Source organism: Podarcis raffonei, chromosome 2 (genome assembly GCF_027172205.1).
Source record: "Podarcis raffonei isolate rPodRaf1 chromosome 2, rPodRaf1.pri, whole genome shotgun sequence".
NCBI lineage: Eukaryota > Metazoa > Chordata > Lepidosauria > Squamata > Lacertidae > Podarcis > Podarcis raffonei.
Window position 1 is genome coordinate 88,804,151 of NC_070603.1, and position 20,135 is coordinate 88,824,285.

Consider the following 20,135-nt stretch of genomic DNA (forward strand, 5'->3'; position numbering starts at 1 on the left):
CTTAAGCCTCACACATTAGAGTGCTGTGCCCTTTAGCTAACACATCCCTGTAGCCGGGTTTTATGCTTATCAGCAAAAGCTAACTCTTCTATGAAGGCGAGTAAGCAAACTATGCTTGCCTCTTTCTTAATAATAATAAAAAGAAGGTATGCCACATTTGACTCTTTTCAAATTGCTTCCCTGGAGTCCCATTGACCTTTGAAGAGTAGCCCTCAGGAACGGCACTGAAACCTACATTAAAGGCAACCTTCTTTCTTTAAGAGCCTATTTCCTGGTCTTTCTTCTAAATATTTATTTTGTGAATGCACTTTTGTGGAAAGACAGCCTTTGCATTAAAATGCTTTATTACCCCACAGGCTGCCTTCATAGGCTGGCTGAATGACATATTTCTCAGCCACTTGGTGTTAATTGGGTCATTCTTTAGATTAAGAATTCATTGTTGTCCCAGCTGGCATTCCCCCCTACTACTTCCACTTCTTAAATACAGTGTGTGTGTGTGTGTGTGTCTGTGTGTTGTGTGTACAATATATAGATATATAGATATGTATGTATATTTTAAATTCCCTTTTCTCGTTGAGAGCAAAACTGTTGATGTATGTGTTAGGAAAACAAAAATATTTTCAAATCCATATTTGTAAAATTTGCTAGAATTTGTAACTGCAGTACCTTGTGCATTCAGAGGAAGGTTAGGTGCTGAACTGTGCACGCTGGTATTGTGGGTTTTAGCAGGGGATATTCCCTTATTTCCAAATAGCTCAAAATGCAGCAAGGGCCACTTCTCCCATGGATAAATTTCCATTTGCCCAAATATAATAATAATAATTCCTTTTCTCTTTACTTACCACAGCCGACTGGGAAAAGCACAGATAGTGGTGACCAGGAAGGACAATGGGTCAGAGCCTTAACAGAGATTAAGAAGAGGTTTGAGAAGATAGTGAGACAATTTATAAATGGCATTTTGATGGTCTCAGGTAGGTATAGTAATTCTTATTGGTCATGTGGTATTCATATTGCATGTAATTTAATTTGCATCCTGAGGTCTCTCTATCTCTCTTACACACCTAAATCCACCCACACCCACCATGATGATACAAATTAAAACTCAAATGAATAATTGTACAAGCTTCACACACACACACACACACACACACCATGAATGAATGAATGAATGAATGAATGAATGAATGAAATGGTCTTTCATCCAGTGAAGAATGAATTTTGGTGTGGCCAAATTCTTGAGTCTTACTTGTTCCACTACAAGTTCAAAATCTAAACGTTAAAAAGTATAAAATTCAGAATGTGGAACCTGATTTTTTATTATTAGGTTTTGTGCTTATATTCATATCTGTAGTGTTAGAATCAGCCATGAAACTCACTGTGTGGCCTTTGGCCCATCTGTCTCTCAGCCTAATTTACCCCACAGGGTTGGTGTGAGGATAACTTGGGGAAAAGGAGACACATGAATGCCACCTTGAGCTCCTCAGAGGAAAAGTAGAATGGATAATAATACCGATAAATAATAAATAAACAGTCTCTGTCCAGTTTGCCTGCCCCAATTTTGTATTGAGTGAAGGGGATAATGTTTGGAATAATGAACAAAAGAAAGCATAACCTAAAAAGGAAAGAATCAAGAAACTGGTGTGCTTGTTGTTGTTTTTTAACGACAATGAGGCTCTTACCATTTTTGGCTTACTGAGAAGGAAAGTGTGCAGACGATAGCTAACTCAATCAAAGTGTGATGTTAGTGCCCCACAAACTAAAACCTGTTTAGGCACTATGAGACTCAGAAATAAATGAAATGAGCATGCACAGAGTGCACATGCCTCACCAGTGAGAAAGCTCTTTGTATTTAATCTGGCGATTCCACAACGTGTATCCTTTGTACAAATAGAATCCCCACAGCAGAATATCCTGTTGGATCAGACCAAAGACCAACATCCTGTTCTTGCGGTAGCCTACCAAACTCTCTCTCTCTCACACACACTCACACACTCACTCACTCACTCACTCACACACACACACACACACACACAGCATTTTAAAACCTAAATAAGAATTATTGATATTTATTCTCAAAAGAGACTCACACTGTGTCTCCCATTGCACTCTCTTAGTCAAAAAGATAGCTCAAGCTAGCAACCACATTATTCTTCTGACTAGTATAAATAATGTGCTTTGCACTGTTTGGAGATGGGGTCTTCAAAGAAATAGCTCTGAGCATGCTCAGAAGGCAAGAAGGACTGCTCTTCAATCAGCCCTCTCTTGCCCTATACAGGTGCTGGAATTGCCCTCGTAACAACAAGAGGGAGGGGTAACCTTCACAACTGGGACTGAAAAGCTGGCAGTCTTGATACTCAAATTTCATGTACAGCGGTACCTCTGGTTACGAATGGGATCCATTCTGGAGGCCCATTTGCAACATGAAAAGCCCGCAACCTGAAGCGCCATATCTGCACAGGTGCTTGTGCGTAAAATAATAATAATAATAATAATAATAATAATTATTATTATTATTATTATTATTATTATTATTATTATTATTAAAGTGTGACATTCTCATTGGGAGAGCTGTGTCCCAGTAGCTCCAATGGGCCTGCCTTGTCAAAAATAACTGACAATTCTCTTCTGGTTTCTATGGCAGGGATATGTTGTGTAGAGTATCCAATTGACCTTGCCCCTTCAAAGCAAGTGAAGTTTTTGATAAAGGACCCAGTACTTCTGGCCTGGGATCGAGTTGATACCAGACCTTTGGCCGCTAAACGGAGATCAGTTGTCAAGCCATATCTTACACGGAATCTTGCCTTTGATAAGCCTTTCAGGGGGAAATATAGGCCTCCTTCAAGGTCAGTGAGGTTATCTTTTGTGGGGGAAGTGTCTTAGCTTCTATAGAAAAGCAGGACTAATCATGTGGGTTAGCCGGCTGCAGATATGATCCTTGTAAGCAGGCATTTCAGTGGGCAGCAGTAAGCAGGACAGAGGGGCAAGGTGTAGTGTGAGTGCAGCACTAGAGCCATTCTGTTGCTCCCTCTACTGCACCCTTACTGTGCCAATCTGCCTCTCAGCTGGCAGCAGTGACCTCTACATTGGGAAACTGGATGGACAACACTGCCCTGCAGGCTGCTTCTGATTTTTAGGTCATGGCACATTGCATCATATGCATGAAATGGATGCAGAAGGTGCAGGATGCAGAGATGCTTGGTCTTAGGTGCACTAAAGGATGCCCAAATTGGCAAGCATCCTGCACTAGAAAAAAAAGCTGCCATAATGGGTGCATTTGCATGAACACGGATGCTAAATCAGTCTTTGCCAACCTGGTGCCCGCCCAGTGCTGGATTTACGTATAAGTTAAACAAGCTGTAGCTTAGGGCCTCACTCTCTTGCCCCCCCCCCAAAAAAAAATTAGAGGGGAAAAAACCTGGATGTGCATTTCCAAAATATAAGATAAAAAACAAATAAAATAAAACCTACATACAGCAACAGTGTTTTGCGTTGTGTAGGCTCCTATTTGTTATGTGGCTTTAGATACCTATTAGGTCCATAAATTACCGTATAGCATATATTCAACACAAAAAACAGAGACAATTTGTTGTTGACAAAGGACAGCTGGACATATAAAGGGCCCCATTACCTTCAGTAGCTTAGGGCCTCATCAAACCTAAATCCGGCCCTGTGCCCGCCTGATGGTTTTGGAGTCCCACTTCTACCTGTCCGGGGCTGAATGGAGCCTGTGGCATTGTGGCAACCTCCTTTGATGAAGATGGGAGTGAGGTAACGTGACCAGATTTGGGTGCTTTGAAATTTAGACACTCCCTGTTGTCAGTAAAATTTGAGAGGTCTGATGTTATCTGTATGTGGTAGTGTTTTATAATATCCAGCAGCAAGGATTTTTAATAATGTGAAGAGAAAACCTGTGACCAGTTATCCCTCAACTAGAGGATCAAAGTAACGATGAGGCACTTTGTAAACTGAACTGGAATTTCATTTATACACTCTCAATAAGGGTTATAGTGTAATGCTTACTTTGGTAAGGCACAACCCTTCGTTTCAGTCAAAAGCTCTTTACAGAGATAGTTAAGAACTTTACCTAAAACTCTCACTTTAACTTGTTTCTGAATAAATTGATTCCTCCTAGGATGGCTATTTTGTTCTACTATGCCAATAAAACACACCCAGGCCCTTTTGGGAAAATCTTTACCTTCCCCTCAGGGAAATAGTCAGGAATGCCCTGCCTAGCTAACCCCTTTCCAGGCTCTAATTTAATCCCAGTCTGATTCCCATCTGACAGTTTATTATCATTGTTGTTGTTGTTACTACTACAATTTATTCCTGCCCTTCACCCTAAGGTCCCAGGGCAATTTACAACAATAAAAACACAACATTAATACTGAAACACAGTATCACATACTTTTAAAATCTATTAAAAATCATTTATCTCTGTCTCAGCCCTAACTCACCCCTTCCCATCCCAGCCTGATTCCTATTTTATAGTCCATCCCAATCTGACAGTTTAACTGTCAGGTTCAAATTTTGAACTCTCCAATCTCTCTTCATTGATTGGCTTCTGAAGTCTTCAGGAGGCTGACCAAAGCTCTGTCCATCACAGAGCCTTAGTCCAAAACATCAGAAGGTCACTAAATTGACAACTGCTGTGCTAAATGTTCCCTAGAGCACTAAAAGAGCAAAAAACGTAAACAGGAGAAAAACTATAGGGAGAATTACTCCTCATACAGATTTCTGCTTGTGGATTCTCAGCATGGGCTGGAGTGTTCTTGTTGTTGTGTCATGCCATTTTCCCCAGCAAAACCTTCTCTTTACTACTGACAAACACCAATCTGTAGAAAACCCAGTCCCTGTTTTACCAACCCTGGACAAATCTGTCCATTTTGGTTTCTCTCAGTTTCTCCTTTTTCCAGTCTTTAGTTCACTACACCTGTACCCCAGCTTGTGATTGACTGATTGATTATTTTCAAAAGAAGCCCTCACAAAATTCACCAGCATTTTAGTGTGCATTTATCCTAATGGGCTTGCATGTTGTTTTCCCTGCTATAATGTAGTTTTTTGTTCACGCTTTCCCCTAATAAACATGGGGGGTGGGCTGGAGAACTACACTGCAAAATTCAGAAAACTGAAGATTTCAAAAGATTGCTGCCTTTTGGTTCACATTTTATTTTGGGAAGTTCAAAACCAAACCCAGCTTCTCCCTTGCCCCTCCTTAGCTAGCCCCAAAATTAAAGAGGCATTCTCTGGGAGAAGGGCTATGGAAAGAGAGATTGTTGGCAAGCCATTTTGCAAGATGACAGACTTGATTGGAGCTGTGGCCCATCACTCATTCCTTCATCTCCTTAACTGGTTGCTGACTAGGTCCTCAACTATGTAGCCTGCTTTCTATAATGTTTGGCATTTTGCCCTTGATGGACCATAACAGGACTGTACTTGAGAAGGACATGTCTCTGTGGTAAAGCATCTGCCTTGTGTGCAAAGGGCTGCAAGTTCAGTTCTCAGCATCTGCAGGTAGGGTTGGGACTAAGCCCTCTATGAAGTCCCAGAGAGCTGCTGCCAGTCAGTGTAAACACCACTGAGCTTGGTGGACTGTTGGCCTGACTCAGTACAAGACAGCATCCCGAGGACCACCTGTTTCCATATGTACCAACTTCATTGTTCTTTCAGTGCCAGGCAGAAATAACTTTTTATTTCCCCATGTTGGAAGATGCAGTTTAAATGCTGCTGGCTGTTTTATGCTACTTCTTTTAATTCTGTGTCTTTTAGATTATTATTTTATTTGTGTTTTAATGGTTTTGTGCCACCCTTAATGGTTAGTATGCCACCCTCATGAATACGATTGAAGGGCAGTATGAAAATGCTTAAAATAACCAACCAACCTCTGACTAGGGTTCAAGTCGCAACTTTACTTTGCTTTCTCTGCCCCCCACCCCCACAATTACCTCTCTTTCTCTCACAACCGCATCACGTGCTTCTCACAGGAGCAAAGCAGAGGTGTCTGCAGCTAAGGATGCAGTTCGTCCACCAGAACCTTGGGCAATTAATCTTGCTGACTGTCCGGTCGTGCTACACAAAATTATGTCTAAAGTTGGAGATGATTTATGCTGCAGGTGTGTGGTGAAGATCCCATTGATTACAGACTTGGAATTTGAAAAGTTTATTACTGCCCCAAGAGACCCTGATCAGGTCATTGTGATCTGTGTGATCTCGCCTCAAGATCATTCCTACTCCCCTTTCTTTGAGTGGTCCATCGAAAATCTGTACATACAAATGCAACACGGCCGTCCCTCACCTTGTATTCAGGTAAGCTAGCTGCTAAACATGTGCATGCATGTGCACGTGCACACACGCGCGCGCGCGCACACACACACACACACACAAGTTGTTTTGGTTGTACATCTGTGTTTGTATTTTGTGAGCATAGGATCTGATATCTGACACAGAAGTCTTCTTCCTGTTCATTTTAATTAAGTTTAAAAGCATGTTTCTGGAGCGTATGGAAGCTGAGAATAAGATAAACTCTGAAACATGAGGGTGAAGCCAAAAGGAGACCTTCCAATGGTTGGGTGACCCCTTCTATTCTCTGCACCAAAAGCTCTTTGTCACTCCTCTCAAAATAGATAAAGCTGCAATGTTATGCCCACTTTCTAATCCCCAATAGGCACAATGGAACTGCAAAACATCCATAGAATTACACTGTAAATTAAAGTCATAGAAATAAACAGCTTCTGCTTATTTCCATATTTGATTCACAACACCCTATCAGTCTTTCCTTGTCACAAGAATAGGACTACTTTGGTACTTAAACTGGATTTTGGTGAAGCATATACACACCTTAGATATGAGGCCCTGTTTACTTGGCTTCTTTTCACTAAAGGTATTGGACAGGCTCCCTGTCATTTAGGCAGCTCATGCGCACACAGACACATATTGCCTGATGAGAACATGCCTTGCTAGAACAGACTGCCAAGGCCCATCTGGTCTACTATTCTGCTTCCCACGGCAGCCATCTTGTGGTCTACAGGCAGGGCAAGAAGGTGAAAAACAGATCCCCCACCAGTTGTCCGCAGAATTTGGTATTTGGTGGTATTTATTTCCTCTGAATATAGAATAGCAATTTAGCAATGTGACTGTTATGTATTTATCCTCTGTGAATTTCTCATATCCCTCAAGAAAAATGGACACAGAGGTTAGAGGGCTTTATATTTTGTTACAGGCACAGAAACTCCAGCTGTGATATCGTTTTTCAACACATTCATTTTCAGGGCCTGTGCCAGTATCTGTCATCCATGGGCAGTTGCCAGGACCACAGCATCTCAGCAGGGCTCATTGCTGATGTCTGCCCTGGACTCGCCTTAAAATGTTTGTTTGACCAGTACACAATGGTTGGATCTTGCTGCCATTTTAATTCCCCACAATGTGCCACATTAACGCTACATCAGCACATTGTGAGAAATCAAAATGGAGGCTAGATTCAGAAGCCTGGTACTCCTTAGAGCACTGTTGCTGTTGGACTTTGCCTCAGTTTAAGCTACCAGGGCACGGCAACAGTTGAGGTGCCTGCAGTAGATAGATATCAGTCTCAAACTGGCTTTGGTGACTTTGGAATGAAGGAAGCAATGTATGGCAAATCAGTCCTTGGGAAGAGAAGAAGAAGAAGAAGAGTTTGGATTTGATATCCCGCCTTTCGCTCCCTTTAAGGAGTCTCAAAGTGGCTAACATTCTCCTTTCCCTTCCTCCCCCACAACAAACACTCTGTGAGGTGAGTGGGGCTGAGAGACTTCAAAGAAGTGTGACTGGCCCAAGGTCACCCAGCAGCTGCATGTGGAGGAGCGGAGACGCGAACCCGGTTCCCCAGATTACGAGACTACCGCTCTTAACCACTACACCACACTGGCTGAGATGTGGGTTCAGTGGGCTCTATGGTGAAGCTGATAATCTCAGCCTTTCTCATAGTCTCTTAGCAGTTTATATGGCCAATGGCTGGAATAAGTCTCTGCTACAGGTTCTCCCTGCTTTCAGTCAAGTTTTCAAACAGTGGGTGGGAAAAGAGAATGAAAAACACCCTACTCATATGCAAGGAAAACAGAGAGGTCGGCTAGAGCCCTCACTGTCTCCACTTCATCTGCCTGCCTGCTGGAGTTGGCAATATTTAGTTCCTGTGCTAGCATCAGAAACGTTACACAAATCATTGGTTAGAACAGAAACCCCCAGGACCTTTCCAATACACTGACAGTATCACTTGTTCCATTCCCAGTGCAAGCATGATCCCTTCCGCTTCCTGAGATATGATCTTGAGTGCCCTCTAAACAAAAATCCTCCTCTGCTGGTGCAGAAGCATGCCGTTGTTCCTGGAATGGTGGTAGTAAGTATCTGGTCTTTTTCTTCTAGCAAAAATTCACACACACACACAAACTTCTAATAAATGAGACCCCACAACTTTTTGAGGAGTTCACTAATGCTTTTGCTATTATAAATTTGTTACTCTTTAAGGTGCCACTAGACCAGGGGCGGATTTTGGCAATATGGTGCCCTGAACAAGGACAAAATTTGGTGGGCCCCCAAATATTTCTTTTCACAGTAATTCCTTTTGGTACAGTTGATCTTTTCAGTAGGTACCCATATAAATATAGTTGCTGCTGGTGCTGATTATGTGGCTCCTTAGCTCAGCGCCCTGTGCAGGGGAAGTGCCCTATATCCAGTGCTGACGAGACTCTTGGTTGACTTTCACAGAACTTCCTAGTATGTTTAGGGTTGTAGTCCTAGTTACATAATGATTATGCGCTGTATCCACAATCCCTATAAATACACTGTAAAATACCTGTCTCCTCTCTTTGGTTTCTTTTCCAACAGAAGATTTAAAAGCACTCTTTTCGCTTGATTTAATCTCATCATCTGACCTGTGAACTCAGCATCATGATCTGTTTTAATATCTGTCTATATATAACAAGTGAGCAATAGAGCTTGGAATTCAGTTGACTCCCCCAAACCTCATGTTTTGTGCAGAAAATGTGCTACTGTGTTGAATGACTGGGGCTCCCACTCTAGTTATTCCTGCAGTATATTGCTCTCTTCTTAGGAGCCTTAAGCACATAAGGAGAGATGTTTTTTATTTAGACCCATTGACAGAGGCGCCAAATCAGATAATGAAAGCCTTTCTGTGCTCTATTAAATGCTTGTAAACCGCTGGCCATGGAAGTCTAACACACTGGGTAGTCAAGTTCAGAGTTTCAAAGGGTTTGGAGGATATTATTCATTCCCTTCAGCACAGAAGAATCTATTGGCTGACTTCACCCTTGCTCTGTCCCAGTGCAGTTAATCATATTATATACCACTTTGAAGTACTGGCAACATTGATTCTAATAGCAGGAGAGAATATTTTAACTGCATAAAAATGGGGGTGGAAGTGAATCAGAGGTGGGATGTGGGTCACTGGTAAGAACTTTGATTCATCTCAGCAGAAGGCTGGCACCCAAGATTATCCACATGGGAAGAGATAATTAAAAGAAATGGTGGGAAAGTAAGGTAACTTTCTCCCCTCTTCCACAATATTGTTGTGATCATAATTAGTACTGACATAATTAATCTACTCTTTTCAGCTTTTTCATAGATGTATATTATCCTTTACACCCCAAATTTAATTTAGTTAGCTCTGAGTTCACCAGAACTTTAAGAACCAAGACCCTTTTAAAAGAGCTAGATGCTATGCGTGTCTGCTTGGGAGTAAATACTATTACTTCCAAGCAAATATGTTTAGAATTGCAACCATAATATTTGCATGTGACATGTGCAAATAATCTGCATAATAACTGGCTGAATATGGATGGGTGCCAGGCAGCAGCATCTGGTGAGCATTCCCTTGGATTATTTTATTTATTTACTGCATTAATATAGCTGTCTTGTGATGACTTCTCTGAGTGGCTCGCAAAGCAAAAAATTAAATAAAACGCAACACTAAGCTACCGTATAAAGCAATGAAATGATAACAAATTAATTTTAAAAACCGAGTTGAAATACAATTAAAAACCCAGTGGGTAGCATCCACTGTAGTCTATGCATTGCAAACCTTGGGAATACTGCTCTGTGCTCTGTGTGGCGCTATCCTTGGGCCTGGTCCAGAAGCTCCAGTTAAGTGCAGCAGGAAGCAACAAGACTGCTGGCAGGGGCAGATGGCCAACAGCATGTGGCATCTCTGCTAAAATACCCTGGTCAGCTACTAGACCAGGTTCAACTTTCTTGTATTCATAAGCAAAGCCCTGAACAAGTTGGTTCCAGGGTACCTTAAGGACCACCTGAGCCTTTATAATCTAGCTCAATCACTGAGATCATCCAGGGGAGCACTGTTAGCTGCCCCCCATGCAGACCTGGCCCACCCATGAGGCAGGATGAGGTGACCGCTTCAGGCGGCAGGATCCACGGGGGCAGCAGATCCTGATGTAGATCTTCACTCGCCCCTTGTTCCTGATCCAGATCTTCACTCAACCCTTCTTCCCTGGTGGGGAAGGGAGTCTCATTTTGTGGTTCACCTCAGGTGCCAAAAGGTCTTTAGCCAGAAGAAACTTCAACTAGAAGTCAGACATTTATTCTCACTAGTTCATTGTTGAGGAATACTCTTCTAGCTAGACTTGCCATATTCCCAATTTTCTTGGGGGGGGGGAGTTGTTGAGCTTTTCTTGAAAGGGATTTTTAAAGCATTTTCGCCCTAGTTGTCATATGTCTGGGTTTCCCCAGATATTTGCTGATTCATTGATAATCCACCCGGATGCCATTTTGACACTCCAATTCCTGGACATATCTGGGAAAACCCAGACATATGGCAGCCCTACTTCCAGCAGAAATTCAGCACACATCCTCACAGCTAGCTTTCAGACATCTCTTGAAGACCTCTTTATACTGACAGGTCTGTTCAGTTGTTCAAACTATTCCAAGATGAACCAGCTATTTTTATGATTGTTTTGTATCTTTTTTATGTTACATTTTATTGTACTTGTATACTGCCCTGATATTTTATGTGATGGGGTGGCCTATAAATATTTTTATGAGTAAAAATAAATAGATCCATGCCTTTATCCTGAAAAGGATTGTTTCTTTGTATCAAAATATTGCCTATTGAAGAGCACACAAGAATAGAAGGGTTCTTGTACTCTTGCAGGCTGACTCCATATGAAGAATCAAGCATAGAATATTTATTTGGCCATCTTAGTCTGCACACAGGGGGCAAAAACCGGATTATAAAATGACTTAGAAGAACAGTAGTACTTGGGGTGTTTTTATCAGCTGGAAAGATTTGTTGAACACACTAAGATTTGTTCTTCCAACCTGAAAGAAATTGTAAATTGCAACCCATGGCCATAGACCATCTATGCACTGTCAGCCATAATATACAGAGGTAAATTAATGAGTGCATAGAGACTATTTTTCTTCTCTAGATAGAAATGGGCAAGCCCAGCAGGTGTATTTGAGACTGCCTTGTCGATATCTTATGACTGTGACATTCACAGGGTTAATGAATCATTCTGGTGCCGACTACATATGCAGACTAAGGCCCCATCTGTAATATACATTTAAAGCAGTCATGGTTTATCCCAAAGAATCCTGGGAACTGTAATTCAATCAATCAATCAATCAATCAATCATTTTATTTGTATACCGCTTCCCAAAGGTAAAACCATGCTCAAGGCGGCTTACAACATATAAGAAATTACATACGAACAAAATAATCATAAAAATAAAGCACATGACCAAATTAATCAAAAAGTACACAACAATTTCTGCATAAATCTAAAATAAAGATAAAAAACAATATCAATGACAGCAACAACTCTCATCTGTCCAGCTGGGTATTTGTTTTTTTAAAAAAGGAAAATAGTGAATACCACCTGAAACTTCATTACTTCCTGCGTAAAGGTGACTTTTAAAACTTAGTAATACGTACTGTGCTTTCCATGGCGCTTGAAGCAGTAGCCCACTAGAGGGAACTGCTGATGCTCTGAATGGGCAGAGCTGGGAAGAGAAGAGGCTGCAACTTACAGCTGCCAAAGAACTTTGGCTTCACAATGAACGCTTTGTTGCTTGCACGGAAGCAACGCTAAATCACACAGGGCGAGCATGTGGTTGCCAGCCACCCATTTCCTATAGGGACCCTTACCATTTCCAAGCCCCTCCGTCCCACCTCCCTGATCTCATATCCTTGCCTCCTCAGGCCTTCCACCCACACCCCTTGTTCTCTCTGTGGCCCCTCCTAGTTCTCCTGTGCAACTCCACATTATGCCTTCTCTCCTGGCTCATGTGCCAGTTTCTGTGGCCTGCCACCCACGTCTCTTTCCTCTCTTACCCTCTTCACCCCTTCCTGGCCAGTCAGCCCTTTGAGACTTTTCTTTCTTGCTCTGACTTAGAATCATAGAATCTTAGAGTTGAAAGGGACCCAAGGGCCATCTAGTCCAACCCCCTGCAATGCACCCCCTCCTTCTTCTCCATGAGCACTCCACCTAGCCTCACTGCCCATCTCTTGCTGTTCCACTTATCTGCCTAGTGGTGTGGTGCCTTGCACACACCATCCCCTGTCCTGTCTTAAGTCTAGGGATACTTACCTTTTACATGTTTATTTGGGGTGAATGGAATCCATTTTATTTGGAATCCATTAATGGATGTGGGGAGCTGGCAAAAGCATCATTGCTCCATCCTAACCTACATGCATTCATTTTAACCAGTACTGATATGCCCCCATACATATAGCGAGAGATGTAGAGAACTCAGGAAAGCTGATGCTTCTGAGCAAACAGCAAGGATAGCCAAGGTGGTGCCCTTCACATGTTGTTGGACTTTAGCTCCTATAAATCCCAGTAAGCAAGGTCAGGGATGATGGGTGTTGTAGTCTGATAACATCTGGAGGACAGCAACTTGGCTACTTTTGCTGCTCCCCTATCATGGATTCATTTGCCCCATATGAACATCAGTAAGGCACTTGCAGTGTCCTGTCTTTGACCTCCACCTGCTTTTGAACCTTTTCTATCCAGCATGATATGTCCATATTCTGTAATCTTATTCTTGCCCAATGAATTTTCCTTTACAGTGTACTCTTTTTATTAAAAAAAACAAAAAAAACCTACTGTACTGCATTAGTAGTAAAGTAAGGACAGCCAGCTTATTTACTCTGAAGGGCTACACTCCTCTCCAGTCTGGAGACCGAAGGACATTTTGCTGCACAAACAAATTCTCTTCTCCTCTGTGCTCCCCTGCTGCCCAGAAAGCTCAAGTTCCATAATAGTTTTGACACCCTTTTGTAATCAGAACCCCCTATCCAATAGCACATTGCCTGCAGATATGTACATTACATATTGCTATTGCTGTACATTGACTAGAAATGTTATTTATTTGTGTATATGAATCTATTACAAAAACAAAACAAGTTTTTTAACTGGCCCTATGTAGTAGGGAGGCATGCCCACCATAAATTTTAAAATTAATTACAACAAACCCTCCTTTAAAAAAGAAAAGTGGACTCTTTGCCTTGTGGTAGCAATACTGCTGTAGTTCTTTTAGGCGATAATGCTCCCCCAAAACACACAAACACACACCAAATAGTTTTAAAATACAGGACTTTTGGCAATTTAATCTTCTATATATCCAAGAGCGAGCCACTGAACTTTGCTGCAACCACACACACCTACAGAAATGTGAAAATATGTTGCTGTCTTGATATCTGGCACACACAAAAAGGAGCTGGTAACCTCCTGTGATTTGTGGGGAATAGGGGTGTGGTCAGCAGGCACTGCCTGCGAGGGACACAGCAGCCGAAAAGGGTTTGCAGTAAGCCTTTCTGTGGTCAGGCTGTAAGACCTGTACTGTTTCTGCTTTCCCAAAGTGAATGATGTTTCATTCAACACCAGGAGTGTTAAGTGATGTGCAAGAAGTGTGTGTGCGCGTGCGTGTGTGTGTGTGTGTGGGGAGAGAGAGAGAGAGAGAGAGAGAGAGAGAGAGAGCTGTCAAAGCCCCTTCATGTCTGGATGAAAACATTTAAGCCTCCTGTGCATAACAGGAAAAGGAAACCATTTGGTCCAAGTCTTCCAACTCGCTTATATATATATTTTATTGCAAAGCATTTTTGTTCCCCTCCTTCCTGCCTGTTTGTCAACAGATGTATGCTGGAGGGAAGCCAGTGTTTGGGGGCTGTGTTTTCAACGGATACAGCTTCAGCAAGAAAGACCTGCTGAAGCAGATCAACCAAGTTTGCCTTGACTGCAAGATGGGCCACTTCCTGCCACAGAGCTTCAAATTTAGGTAAAACAGGAAGTCCAAGGGAAGGGGAAGATGGGAATGGGGACAGGGGAGGCAGTGTCATGCAGAGGTCTGTGTTTGCAACAAGAACTGGATGAACTGGTGCACTGTGACCAGAGATGAGCTGTTATAAGAAGAACGATGTGCCCATAAACTCCATTGTTAGCTGTTCTTGCTGCTAAGTATATAACTAGAGCAGGGGTAGCCACAGGGGTACCACCCAGATGTTATTTATGTATTTATTTCATAAAATTTATACACCACTTGATAGTAAAAATCCAACGGACTACAACTCCCATCATTCTCAGCCAACTAGGCCAATGGTCAGGGATGATGGGAGTTGTAGTTAAAGAACATCGAGGGGTACCATGTTGGCAACTCATGAACGAGATGGATAATTTTAAAAAAGAAAAAAGGTTGAATTCTAAATTCTTCCTTGCTGTGTTTCAGGTTCCTAACATTAGGCCTGTTGACTGGTTAAGTTTTTAGAGTTGTATCCAAAGCTAGTTCACAGAGTTAGTGTTTGTTAGCCCATTATGTTAGTGGGCATGAATAACTTAGGTTTCTTGATTTCAATTAGTCTACTTTCAGTAGAACTTGGAAGTCAGTTGGATACTTATTGTTGCTTATTCAACTGACATGTAATCAATGCATTATGTGTACATAAATCTGCATGTTACCAAATCTTTAATAGAGACTCATTTTTAGCTGGTTGAAGTTTCCATTAAGAATGAGCAAAATGAACTTTTGGGTTAATAGACTTACATCACTTAGGAAAGGGCACCATCATTTTCTTTTTCACCCAAATGGCAAATGCTGTTCAGTGTATGCATGTGTGCCACACTGGGGCAATTTCCCCCCCTTATTTCACAAGTGCACTAATGGAGCCTAAGCAGGTGATGACTGACCTGGAATGAGACCTTGGGGTCAAAATGGATAGGTCAATGAAGATGTCAACCTAATGTGTGGTGGCTGTGAAAAGGCTGAGTTCTATGTCAGGGATCATTTGGAAATGAAATGAAAATAAAACTGTCAGTGCTATAATGCCATTATACAAATCTGTGGTGAGAACATGCTTGGAATACTGGGTACAGTTCTGGTTGCCTCACCTCCAAAAGGATATTGTAAAGTTGGAAAAGGTTCAGAAAGGGGCAATGAACATAAGCAAGCCCTATGGAACAAGCAATGCAGGTGTATATAGAGAGGAATATAATATTATTAAGTGTGGAGAAAGTGCTACCATGGGCTGTAGTAAGGGGCCACCAACTTGGATGGCTTTAAAAGAGGATTAGACGAAATCAGATTTGTGTAAGATAATGCTGCCAATGGCTATGATGGCTGCATTATAACTCCACTATTGGATGCATTATGTCTTTGAACGCTAGTGCTGGGAATCATAAGGTAGCGGTGAGTTCTATTGCACTCAGGTTCTGCTTGTGGGCTTCCTGAAGGTATCTATTTTGCCACTGCAAAGCATCTAGTTCGCCACTTAACGGACCTTTGGAAAATAAGCAGAGAGAAAAATAAATTTGAGATTTGCCCATCCATACCCCTTACATATCTCTTAAACTTGTAGGGGTCAATGTCAGTGTAACAGACTGAATTACAACACAAGTTCCATCCATTCTTTCTTATAGCCACTTTCCCTTTCTACTCCTTCTGCCTTCTCATCCCCTTTTCATGCGTAATGTGGCTTTGGAGCCTAACTTCCCTTGCACAAAAGAAACAGCGCATGTTCGCAGAATGGGGCTTCCGCAGCCCTCTTGAGAGTCTGTTGTTGATGTTTGAGGGGGAGCTGTCTGCCCCCATCTTGTTCCCTTTCCTTTCCATTATTCCCAGCCCATCTCTGTATGACTCTGCGGTGCTGCGTATTTTCCATCCTACTCTGTATTCCAGTTGCGTGTCCTATACTCTATGGACAGCCCAAATTGAGGAAACTGAATGAAAGACACAAATGCATCAAATGGACACATGTTCCCCAAATGTGCTTAATTCATTTTGAACTGTCTCTCCACCCCACCCCTGGAATTTATTCTGGAACTAGTGACGCAGCCTTGATTATCCATCAGTGATGTGAGGCTGTCCCTACCTGCCAGTCCTGTGCTTTGGTGCGTATTATTTTATGTCATGTGGGCGCCTTTAGCAGCAACTCCAGCGCCGAGCAAGATTTACAGTCTGTTTTTAGCAGCTCAGGAGACTGGAGGAAGAAAGTCCATTCAAAGCATGTGCTCAATGGATGGATATAGCATCAGCTCCACTACAGTCTGTTAAACCATTTGCCAGGGGTGACTAATGGCTGTTCATTCCTGTGGTATTCTCCGCAGTCACGTTCAAGAAGGCTAGAGTCTTGTTACTGGAGCGACATTGATATCTGGGAGCAACATGACTTCATTCTGTTCCTCCCTCCACCCTATAAACTAGCTGCTGTTGGAATTTAAACTATAGCGCAGTGTCAGATTCCTAGACCAAGGGCTGTGGACTCTGACTTTGCTAGAAACTCATTGTCTTTGTGTGTAGGAATTCTAAGGGTGAGATATTTCACATCCTAAATATATGGCACCACTGTTGTGTTCCCTCTACTTTGAAGTACTTCGAAGCACACATACACACAGTGCCAGGCATCTCAGAGTCTTTAAAGAAAGCAGGCACAACCCATTGTTAAGCCCCGTTGAAATAAATGGGACTCAAGTTAAGTCATGTCCACCCTATCATCACTTTCACTGGGATTTAGTCATGATGACTAATGTTTTGATGGATTGTGGCTGTGGAGTCTAGGAACCGATCCATTCCCTGCTGATAACAAGATGCCTCTGTGTGAACTGGAGGGATTAGGAAACCCTTTATGCGTCACTGGAGCTTGCTTGTGATCTTAACTAACATACACTGAAGAATGAAGTAAAGATAAGAGGGGAAGTCAGGAAGCATTTTCACCCTGTTTGCAAATATCTGTTCTCTCTGCAAAATAATCGAAATATCGAAGGAAAGGAAGTGGGATTTGGTGCTTTCAGTGCAATGTTTTTCTTCATGACTTCTTCCATGAACATTTGTAGGATCAAGGTCCTGTTTGCTTGGTTAATTTTTACAATCACTGACCAATGAATCTAATCCTATCTCTAGAAGCACAGTAATATTTAATATATTCATATAGACTATAATCATTCATATATCCACATATGATCCACATATATTCATATATCATATACATTTTTCTATCAAGTCTTGGCAATATTTTCCAAGAGGTGGTAGTTATAGAAATTCCTTATTTTAAGAGATCTGATATCTAAAGACCACCTGAGCCATCATCAAACAATATTGTATCAGAACTAGCACTTTCAGTAATATTGAGAAAACATGTGATAGCCTCTCTTTTTATTGAAACTCTGTAATGGTAACATACCAAGTCCTCCCCCCAAAAAAACTTTGTATTACAGGTCTAAATTCTCAACTCATCCATCTCAAGACAGCCAGTGCTAAGGGAATCTACTACTGTATTGCACTTTGCTCAATAGTATAGCAAAACTTGCTCTCTGTTCATAGCAAAGTGCCGTAACTGTATTTCATCTACCGGCTTGAAATGAGCCCTTTCTGCAGCCTTATTCAGAACTCCTGATGTCGGGACAAGGGATGGAGTTCATAGACTCATAGTTGAAAGGGACTATGAGGATCACCTAGTCCAAACCCCTGCAATGCAGGAATCTTTTCCCCAATGTGGGGCTTGAACCCATGGCCCTGAGATTAATAGTTTCATGCTCTACTGAGTGACCCTTTAGACCAGTGCCATTGATACCACCCATGCAGCACCCCTGGGGGGGGGATGAGAAACCAGCTTCAGGGAGAGTAGACATGTATATGGACTGGAGTCCAGGAAGTCAATCAGCTGGGTGTAAATTAGAGAGGATCACAAATATTAACAAATGGAGAGGAAGATCAATGGATAAGGAAGAACTGGCGGCCATTTGGGCAAAGATATGAAAATGGAGAAGGCTATGGCCAACTGCACTTTCCTCTTTCGTATAGGCATTAATGTGGAAGAGCTGGCAGTGGGGGAGCAATAGCACATGATGAGCATGACTTAACTTTAATTCTTGCCAAACATATTTTGGCAGTTAACACTTTTGTTGAGTTGAGGGTCAAAAATAACTGCAGGTGTGTGAACAGTCAATGAGAGGAGGTGCATTTTTTAAAAAAACCCAACAACAGTCAAATGATCATGTCCGGAAACTAAGAGGAGTGAGAGTAAGGCCAACAAGTTAGCAACTTGCAGATATTGTTGAGTTGATGCTATTTATTATTGTACAGCTTACCCTAAGCAGGGCAAAGATCTGAGTCCAACCAATGACTCACAGATCTATGAAAACATAGCAGCTGTGTTCCTTTTTGTGCCTGCTACTATGAACTGCTCGGGGTTGGGGGCAGGAAAGCAGGCTGATGGCCTGTCAAATAGGATGCATTCGACATAGCAAAGGAATGCTAGAAAGCAGCAGAAAGGAAAGTCTGTTGCTCAAAGGTCAGCAAGACAAAACTCTGGCACTGGCTTTCAGGAAAAGTTGAAGGTAGCTGAATTTGTTACAAGGAGCACCATTTTTAAAAACACGCACACATACCACATTCTGTCCTCTGCTCAGATGACTAAGTGTTTATAGTGAATAATCAATATATTTCTTGTTAAAACAAGGAGAGAGAGGAAGTTACACACAGAACACTCCATCAAAAGGCAAACAGGCAAAACAAGTGAGACCAGCAACAAAATGTTGTAGTTGGGAGTGTTCCTGTATCTGTTCAGGGTTCCACCTGGCTCATGATTCATGCGCCAGACCTCTGTACCACAAAGTGAAGAGTGAGAGTGCAGAAACTTCTCTTTAACACAAGAGAGTCTCGTCCATGCACTCATCATAGTACTGCTGTGCATTAAATGCAGAGCTATGGGGGTTGCACACATGGCCCTCTCCCTTCTAGTAGGGATAGACAAGCCTGTCAATATTGGTTTATCTCTGTTTCTCATGTTTCCAACCTTAAATTCAGTTCTCCATATTTCCATATCTGTTTGCAATTTTAAACCCTCATGAAAATTCACCATCAGATTTATCCTAATCCACACATTCTTGCAAAGCATTTTCCTCTAACATGATGCATTTTAATGTTATTTTCACTTATATGCATTTTAATGCACATTTTACCCTAGTGAATTCATCTTTAATAAACATTACTGACTGGAGAACTCCACTGCAAAATTCAAAGAAGAGCAGATTATGATTTGCATATTGTTTGGGGAACAGTGAGTTAGGGAGATTTTCCCTTTATATGTGAACTGGAACACAATTTCTCCCCATTCCTATCTTCTAGTGTTGAAAAAGTCACTAACTGGAGCAGACAAGTGGTGAATTGGTGGCAGCAGCTGGAAGATGGGCAGAGGAATAGGAGTGGGACAAGTGGAGCATGATGTGTTATATGTTGAACCTTGATTGCTGGTTCAGACTCCATGCAGGTTATATATACAAGTTAAACAACAGGGTTATATAGAGCACCCTGATAGGTCTGTTGATTCTGCAAAGTTTCTGCTAGTCCAAGGGAAGTGAAAGAAGGAAAAGTTTTGTTTGCGCTTAAGTGAACAGTGCACAGTTAATTCCCTGTAAGAATACAACATGCAGGATGTGGGCAGCTACCTCCTGACTAATTACTTCCTTGACTGATATGGTGAGACAAAACTGTACCCATTGCCTTGGCTCTGTGATTGGCATATGGTCTTTGTCTGGGCCAGCTCCAGGTTGGCTTGGGCCCTCAAGGTGGACAGCTCTGGCTCCTCTTGCCCTCCCATCCTCTGTCCTATGTTTGCTACCGGTGAAAAGGCAAGCAGGGCG

At 42.0% G+C, this 20,135-nt stretch overlaps 1 protein-coding gene and 1 long non-coding RNA gene across 9 annotated transcripts in view; one reads left to right on the plus strand and one right to left on the minus strand.

Annotated features, from left to right (window-relative positions):
- Positions 1 to 4,515, minus strand: part of LOC128408397 (uncharacterized) — a 34,247-nt gene extending 29,732 nt beyond the window's left edge. For 2 of the 5 annotated variants that reach the window (XR_008329060.1, XR_008329062.1), the window contains exons 1-2: positions 4,406 to 4,514; positions 843 to 900 (exon numbers count right to left, since the gene is read on the minus strand). This is a non-coding gene — a long non-coding RNA (uncharacterized LOC128408397). Of the gene's footprint in view, positions 1 to 842; positions 901 to 4,405 lie in introns of all 5 variants that reach the window. The other 3 variants (XR_008329059.1, XR_008329061.1, XR_008329063.1) reach the window with 2 other exon arrangements.
- The window catches only part of C2H3orf20 (chromosome 2 C3orf20 homolog), a 49,003-nt gene that overhangs the window by 16,946 nt on the left and 11,922 nt on the right, over positions 1 to 20,135 (plus strand). For all 4 annotated transcript variants that reach the window (XM_053378056.1, XM_053378058.1, XM_053378054.1 and 1 more), the window contains 5 exons: positions 848 to 971; positions 2,642 to 2,843; positions 5,982 to 6,303; positions 8,258 to 8,365; positions 14,138 to 14,280. In XM_053378056.1, coding sequence (XP_053234031.1) covers positions 848 to 971; positions 2,642 to 2,843; positions 5,982 to 6,303; positions 8,258 to 8,365; positions 14,138 to 14,280 — 899 coding nt within the window. The remainder of the gene's footprint in view (positions 1 to 847; positions 972 to 2,641; positions 2,844 to 5,981; positions 6,304 to 8,257; positions 8,366 to 14,137; positions 14,281 to 20,135) is intronic.